The 8,899-nt window shown below is 34.7% G+C and overlaps 1 protein-coding gene across 1 annotated transcript; it reads left to right on the top strand.

The window, feature by feature from the left end:
• The first annotated feature begins 485 nt into the window (after positions 1–485).
• Positions 486–4,434, top strand: LOC149531399 (uncharacterized). Its single transcript, XM_089810938.1, has 4 exons — positions 486–903; positions 1,875–2,587; positions 3,362–3,539; positions 3,757–4,434. Exons 1-4 carry the CDS (start codon positions 696–698, stop codon positions 4,266–4,268), a joined length of 1,611 nt encoding a protein of 536 aa, XP_089667064.1. The 5' UTR covers positions 486–695; the 3' UTR covers positions 4,269–4,434.
• The last annotated feature ends 4,465 nt before the right edge of the window (positions 4,435–8,899 follow it).

Consider the following 8,899-nt stretch of genomic DNA (forward strand, 5'->3'; position numbering starts at 1 on the left):
CTCTATAGGTGTTCTAGTCATTTTCTATTGTACATTTTTATTAAATTTGTCTTTTGTTGAAAACTTTGAACATTTTCTATTAAGTTTTTCTTTCAATGCTTATTAAAATTGGTGAACTAACAATCAAAGAAAATAATGACATTAAACTTTATAAAGGATTAAAAATATAGATTTTATAAAAGATTTATAAAATTGTTTATATTCTTTATATATTTTAACAAAAGAAATTGATAAAATATTTTAAAATATAAATTTTGCTATAACAAATATTCTTATCTATGTTCATCATGAAAATATTTTAATCAATTTAGAAATATTAATTAACAAACATATAATGTACCTATCTTAGCTCAATAGAATATAAGAATAAAAATAAACATAAAAAGAAAGAGAGTTTTAAAAAAAACATTAAAAACTGAAAAAAGCGAAAACGCAAAAAAACAAAAAGGAATAATTAAAAAAGCAAATAAACATCCTACCAGGTCATCGACGCGCCCATTACCCTTGCGGGTGTGATGGCTGTACCCTTATTTTATAAATAAGAGATCTCAGAGTGAGAAATATGCTCGTAATTCTCTAATTTGTAAATAAGAGATCTCACAGTGACAAATAAGTTCAATACTTCTGTAAGTTCGTAATCTTGTTTTGTCCATCTTGTTTGTGAATCTTTCATTTATTTTGTCCACAAATAGGGAATGGAGGTTCATAAATCAGAAAAGGGGAAGGTGGTTTTGCAGAATGATTATACACAGAGCTGCCAAATTCGAAATAGAAATTGTTATGGTTGTGGCGAGCTGGGCCATCTTGCAAGAAATTGGCCAACGAAGAAAAGGAGCAATAATGGTGCACAGCTCAAGCCCAAGAGCCAACAAAAATGCAACTGGGGCCAGCGACCTATAACAGGTAACGACTCTTTCCTTTCCTTTACCTTATTTGCTATAAAATATCATGAACTGGAATTCTTTTTAGAAGAGCAGCCATTGCCCTCTGCTTGAATAAGGCTAGCGCCTTGTTAATTTTGAAAGATTTCAAGTTTCTGCAATTCATAATATTATGTATACATCTTCCTGATAAATTGGATACGAAATTTTTAAAGAATCGACAGTTCCCACCATAAAATTTGGTACAAAAGTTTTAAAGAATCCACAATTGCTGACACAAATTTTGTGGCCAAACAGTAGAATTAAACTAGATCTTACCATTGCCCATTAATTTGCTGGGGTGCTCTGCCTCTGAGCTAAAAGCACAATATAAATTAGGAATTTGCTGAAAGTATTCTGGGTCACAGTTTTCACAATGTAATGGCTTTCTACAATGGAGTCGGGCTTAATTTTAGTGCTCAAGTTAGGTTTCTAATTCTCAGTTGAACAATGATAGCTCTATCCAGTCCGGACTCGAAGATAAAATAATTTGGATAATTTATGTTTTAATTTGCTTAGTACCTGGGCCCATTAGGGTTTTTGGAGCATCCCAAATGAGGGCTAACAAATTTTACCCATATCACGTCTAGATAACAGCTCTTCGATTCTTTCATTTATTTATAATGTCGATGCACATAAATAGATGGTTCTTTAGCTCAGACAGAGAAAATTCTTGGACAACATTTGGTACAGACCATTTACATTCTATATTCATCTGTTTAAATTCTGAGGTAAGCGTATGCCATTTTGTTGTATTGAGGACAGAAATGGCTTAAATTATAGACAATTTGGAGGGCTGATCTTGTTACAGCCAGTTTTTATGTGCAATTTTATCTTATCTGAAATGTTTAATGTGTAAATACTAACAACAGGGAGATTAATGTTGTATTCCTGAGAAAAGCTTGAGCACACTTAACACATCAACTTGTTTGGTTTTTATGTATCATGCTGCAGGCATATGGACAGATATTTCGATGGTATCGAATTTCAAGCCCGAGAAGAAATGTTACCCTGAAATTGCTAGAAAAATTTCGTTCTCAAATTTACAGGAATGTTTTTCTTCAAGGCTTTCAAGTTCTTCTGAAGATCATTTCTCACCAGTGTCATATTCCTCTGAAGATTATTTCTCATCAGCCTCAGATTCTTCTGAACATGATTCCCTGTCAAATTTCTCATATTCATTGAAAGACAACTACTTTTCAGCCCACGGCAAACGATCTGAAAATTATGTGCCATCAACTTCAGAAAGTTCAGATTCGTCTGATGTTTACTCCTCACCCGTGTCTGATTCATCTCAGTATGTAAATTTCAAAGACCGTGAAGAAATACGGCCTCTTCGGTGTGCATCGGATCGAAGCCTTCAAATTCCTATTGACACTGGTGTCGATTCCCTCTCACAAATCATTGAACAAGTTTCTGAAGGTAGTCGAGACCCTGAAGAATGTCACAAGGCTGTTCAAACTATGCATAATTTATCAGTGTTGCTGCTCATTAATTCATCATTTTCAGAGAATCTGAACGAACATGACCTTCAAACTCTCCAGTTTGCCATCAGCAATTTATCTGACTGTATTGTGAAAAGTAGAGGTGTTTCAAAATCAACAGATGTAACTACTTTCATGCTTAACAAACAACTGGCTGTTGCCAACTTGGGGAAAACTGGAGAGGTTTGATTATACTTACCCTTAAGCATTGCTTGCTTTTAATTTCTAAGCTATGATATCTTTTGGATAAGGATAGGTGAAATAGTTTAGCACTGTTCTATCTGCATTACGATTTTGCTTACTGATGATTATGAATGACCACAAGCGTTTTTTTAGAATTAGGAAGATTAAATCTAATTTTTTTTCCTCATTAACAGTTGGCAGTGGACCATTGAATTTGTTTCTATTCCTGTTGTTGACTTTGAGATTATTAAAACTTTTCTAGAATGTAAAGCTATAAGGAGATGACTATTTAATTTGTACACCCTAGGAACTGGATGTAGAACAGAGAAGATTATTCCACTAAAAGCTATGGTCCTATTAATGCATACAAACGAACATCCAAGTTTATAACTATAGCTCTGGTCTCTGCCCATGGTGAATTATCAATAATTTCTTATTGGAAAATGGAAATCCTTTCAAAAATTTACAGTGGTGACAGAATGCTTCGTTTTTATCTTGCTGTCCCATAACGCATAGTATTTCATTCTCTCTGTTTTTAAATTTTCTTGGTCTTGTAATCATAGAATGTCCTAATTCCTGTTTTAATTTCTAGATATGTTTTCTCTGTGTATTAACTCGTAGTTGTTTCTGATCTTTGTGTAAATCAATCGTTCTGTATTCCATCGGTTCCTTTTTTGTTTACTGTTTTGTGACTTTGTTGATCTTCTTGAAATTGCTCTTCTCGCTTTTTTCCCTCCGATTCTAAAGAGATTGAATTGAAGCTTTATTCTCCAGGATTGCTATGCTCCCAAAGAAAAGGAAGATCCAGTTGGAAAAAGAGTTTTACAAAAGTCTGCAGAAGTTTATCAGTCACAGATGGCTAATATTGAGGTGAAATTGAATTCAAGAAAATCTGAAATCAGGCGCCTCAGAGCGGAGCTTGAAATGGAGGGTGTAAAGAAGGCTCATGCAGGTGACATATTATATGACTCTTCTCATGTTTTCCTTATGCATATTTATTTTCTTAAGGCAGATTTAGCTTTGGTTCTTGTCACTTTTGCATTGAAATGCTGCCAAATAAGTGAATTTCCCCTACTTTAAGCACCTCCCTGCTTTCCAGTTTGATTATTTCTTGCCTCTTTCAAGTTCTTTGTTTAATGATATTAAATTGTTTTGTTATATGTAAGCAGGTACACATGAACATGGGGCCACTGAAACTTTGGCAAACTGGAGTGATGTAAATTTTGGGAGTTGTCCAGAAGTGAATATAGTTATGAAGGGAAACGATCTTGGCCACACTCATGCACCATTTTCACAAGAGAGAAGTCACTGGTTACCTTATTTGAACTTGGATTCTATAATGGACGATGAATCATTCATTAATCACATCAAGAAACATGATGACACTGTTATTTCCCAAAAACTTGCTAGCGAGGAGCCTATTCAGAAAAGTAGTTTGAATAATACTGCTCATAATCCAGGGCAACCAAATGCAAAGTTAGAAACCGAGAATACTCATATAGAATATATCAAAGATTATAATGGCAACAATTTAGTAGAAGTGACTGAATATCCCACTAGGATCAAAATTCCAATTGATATCCATGGCTTCGAAAATGTTGATGTGTGGGAGGAAAATCTGTGTTTGGAATCAGATTCAAGTTGGGAAGAGATCAACTTAAATGAGGAAGATCTTATTTAATTCCCTGATTCCAGTAAGTGGGGATCGGTGCTTGCCCATAGTTGGGTGGCAGATCTTTGATGCCAACCCTAGTGACAACGTGCTGATTTTTCAAATTTATTTATTGTATGGTGGAATATAATGATGATTGAAACTTAATAAATAGATATCGATTGTTTAAAAAATATATACATTGTATTAAGAAGAGGATTATTTTTGCAATTATCAACAATTTAAACAAAGATTGATATTCCATCTACTTTTTTTTTTCCTAAAAATGTTGAAGATTTCAAATTATTGTCTTAAATTTATGATGAAAGAGATAATTTCAACTTTTTATTTTAATAAAATTGTAAGTATAAATAGCAAGTTACTTTCAGTTGTTAATAGTTCAATAGAGGAATCCAAACTATCAAAGTGGGTGAGTGCACAAGAGAGCGACATATATGCCCCAACGTCAAAGCAATTAAAAATGCCTTAATGGGAGTAATAGATTTACATATATTCAACAGAAACATTTTTGCTATGAAATGCCTTAAGATGGAACACTGCAAGGGAAATAGGCACATGACAAAAAGAGACCCTGAGGGGATCTACTAACTTTGGGGTTAGTATGATCATATGATAATATGTACTATATCAAGTATGACATGTCATCATTTTCCAAGAGAAGTAGAACTATAACACAATGGAGGATAAACATGTATTAGATATGAAGAAGAGTATTTTTGGGTTAGAAACACAAAGAGCATTAAGAATCAATGCCATTATATTGCAAGCATCCTAGCAGACTATAGAAAGGCACATGTACGCACAATAACACATGTACAACATAACATATAATGAGATATAGAAGAAAAGAGACACAAATAGAAGAATATGTAAACATGTTTGATTAATTTATCATTTTTTTCCAATGAAGCAAAAAGAATTGTCTAAAGCAAACTAGACAAAACATATAGCAAAGAATTGTTACAAGCTTGCTGCTTACCCCTTCGTCCCCCCCACCCCCATCTTAGTCTGTACCTTTAGGAAAAGGTGGGAAACTCACAAGTGGAACAACATCTAACACAATAAGAACCACAAGATCCAAGCAAGGACTTTAGTGGGAGTTACTATGCTTGTAACTAGGAGTGAATGTTAACTATGTAGAAAGAATGTTAGATAAATCATAAACCATATCATTTTTTTAAATATTCGTCATCACTCACATGTGCATTAGAATCATCATTAAGAGTATCTTCCATATCAAGATTAATATAATCTAAAATACAAATAGAATCATCATGTTTATCCATTTGTATATTATTACTATGATTAACTCCCTCCAAAGGTTGGAGGATGGATTAAGAAAAGTAACACAAAAGTTGAGATAAATATGCAATTTGAGAAGCAAAAGTGCAGGCCTTTGGATTAGCTTGACGGTTCTTGTGATGCTTATGAGTATATTGATTGTGAATGGTTTTACGAGATAATCTTGAAGGATTAGGATAAAATAACATGGTTCTTGTTGAGTTGTCATTTTGCATGATGCTTAATGGCAGGAATCCTTTCAAACTTCTCTTTTGAAAAGCTGATCTGGGAGCAACTCCAAGGTTTCGGGTGATCTTGTGACCTACTGCAATTTGCTTAGTTGAAGATAAATGTTTTTTGTTCACAAAGAGGCCTTTTTTGGTTTGAACCGATTTCGGATAAGATGATCAATGTGTTTTATGTTTTTTATTATGAATGCAATCTAACAATGCAACTATATGAATTCTTGATTTAACTATGAGTTAGCAAAGAAAATAACAAAGATAAGGTAATGAGAGATGAAAGTAAATAGCATGAAAGATAAATTTCTAATGGACATAAACCATGGTAACAATACATTTGCAAGTTAAAGCGTTGAAAAGATTAGGTAGGAAATCAATGAAAGTAGGAGTAGCGCTTCCTCAAATCCACTAATGTAATCGTTGATGGAAACTTAGTAGAACCGAAAGGTGCTTCACTTCCTATCAAATCGCAAGGCTACAAAAAGTGCGCTCATGTGAGGCGAGAAGCTATGTAGGAACAAAATGGGTGATCTCTTCTCCAACTTTGTGTGTCAATAGGATTCGTCAACATGCAGCAAACATCGGGACTAAAATATTGCACAATCAAATCAACACAACAAAACCATTGGCTCCATTATTATCATGAACAAGAATCCACAAAAATAACACACTTCAGCAAGAATAACTACACTCAGAATGAGAGCACCAAAAACATATATTATTGCATCAAAATATCAGCCTGGAATACATGTTACATTCCTAAATTTATAAGAAATTATCTCCTTAATTTGTGTTGAGAGCGAGAGATTTCTTTATGCAAACATATACTTCTAAACTGATAAATAAATCTATTTATGTAGAAACTAACTCTCTAAATGGTGCTAAGTAGAACTTAACCCTTGTTTATATCAATTAATGGGTGCATGAGCCTTTACATGTCTTAAAAAAAAAAAAAGCATGAGAAAATAAGAAGGAACCTGTTAGATGATGTAGGAGTCTCTAGAGATGCCAAAAATAGAAGCTCAACCTTGTCTAGATGTTTGTAGGAGTTAAATTGTCGTTAGAATACATTTCTAGTGCATGGAAAGCTAAAAAATTGGACTTGACAGTTAAGTATCAGTGCACCTCTAGCTTCTTCAAAAAAATTCTGGTGCAGCTTTGGAGAAGCACACCTTTGGAGAGGTGCACCTTTGAAGAAGCGCACCTTAGTGGAAAATTCAAAAAATACAAGATTTTTCCAAGTATCAAAAAATCCAAAGTGTCATACTTATCTTTTACTATTTTTTGATGGTTGCCCACTTCTATACAAGTCTCTGCAAAGTCTTCGAGCTTTACATCCAATTATAGTGATGCCTCCTCTATGTTAAATGCTAGTCTAATGTCTTCATTAGTCAAAGCTTCTTCAAAGGTCTTTTGAAACTGTTAAGTAATTTTTTGCACAGACAAGAGTTTATCCCTTGAATCATCTTCAAAAATATCAAGTCAAGCATCATTTTAATACTTCTCAGCTTCCAAAAATTTCTCTTAAGTTTGATCCTTGATCTTATGAATATCCATATGTAATGTCTCCATTACTTTATTACCAACAACAATCTTCTCTATCCAATCGTCTATCTTATCTAATTCATCCCCAGTATATACATCCATGAGCATATGATACCCCTGCCCCTTTATTGATTGTAATGCTTGAAGGTCCTTACCCTAGGTATGTACCTCGTCCATCAATCCAAAATCCTAGTTCAATATGGCAACCAGCCTATCTACATTATTTTTCATATGGTGCAATAATTTAAGATTTCCTTGTATTATCTACACACCATTTTCCTCAAAACTTTCCCTCCATTGTTGACATGCTTTTAAAAATGGATCCAATTGTACACCTATATTCTCTCTCCTATTTAGTGTCACACCTTGAGTTTCCTTAAGATGGTTAGGGTCCAACGGACCAACCAGTTCATGCAAATAGCCTCTTAGAAGCTCATTCTATTTTTGGAGCCTCAACAATTCAAACTCATATTTTTCCAAGTGGTTAAACACTTCATTAATTCCTATGGTGACCATCAATTTAGTTATGTCCACAATTGGCTTTCCAACATGTAAAGGAGGGATGGAAATGTGAGTGAACAAGTCCTGATTTTGGTTCCTCATAATGAAGGCCAATGTACGTGCATCACCCTTAGGTAACTCAGGTTTCCTAAGGGCTTCAACTAATTCTCTTGTTCCCTCATCCTCACTACAATACAACTGTGTTCTGCTAGACCCTTTCCTTTATTGCTCCTCTTTGGAGTCCTTTCTTTCTATGAAGGATCTACATGAGGCATCCTTATGTCTATTGAGTCCATAATCCATACCTCTGTATCTTGAGAAGGTTGTTGAGGTTCTTCATATATTTGCCCCTCTTCTGATACTTCATCGGTGGGTCTTTTTTGTGGCTCCTCTTCTTACACAGCTTGTACTTTCTCTTTATTAACAAGAGGGAGAGGAGTGGTTGAACCTTTATCCATTAAATATAAATCTTGACTTGGTGGTGGTGGGGCACCTAGATGTCATTATGGAGAAGGTGGTAACTGACTCCAATCTTCTCCCAAAGGTTGATTTATTGGTGTACCCTTTATCTTGTTTCCTATGAGTTCAGTACCTATAGGCATGAAGTCAAAATTTGACATATTAAAGATATCAGCCACTTGATCCTCTTATTCATCAATCCACTGTTGTAGTTCATCCTTTGAGGTTGTGTAGGGATAGATGGTGGTGTTATGGTGGAACTCCTTCGTTCCGCCTCAGTAGCCTTGGCTAGATGAGTCCTCTAACTCAAGGGAAGGTTATCCTCTTCATCTTCTTCATCCTCTTTAGCTTTTTTAGGAATGGTTTCTAGGACTAAAGGAATAGGAATAACCTTACTTTGCACTTTTTGTCTTCTAGTCCTTTTAATTGGAGTCTTACCCTTTTTCCTCTTAGGAGCTAATGGAGAGGCTTCTTCTTCTTGAACTTGTGGGGACACCTCTTGCACTTCCTCTTTAGGTCACTATCCCTATTCCAATGGTGGCACTTGTGGATTATCTTGAGCTTGAGTGGCTTCTTGGGCTTGAGTTGCCTCCTAGGCTTGAGTCCCTTCAA

The sequence above is a fragment of the Cupressus sempervirens genome, chromosome 11 (assembly GCF_028749045.1).
Source record: "Cupressus sempervirens isolate cs-2001-9-10 chromosome 11, ASM2874904v1, whole genome shotgun sequence".
NCBI lineage: Eukaryota > Viridiplantae > Streptophyta > Pinopsida > Cupressales > Cupressaceae > Cupressus > Cupressus sempervirens.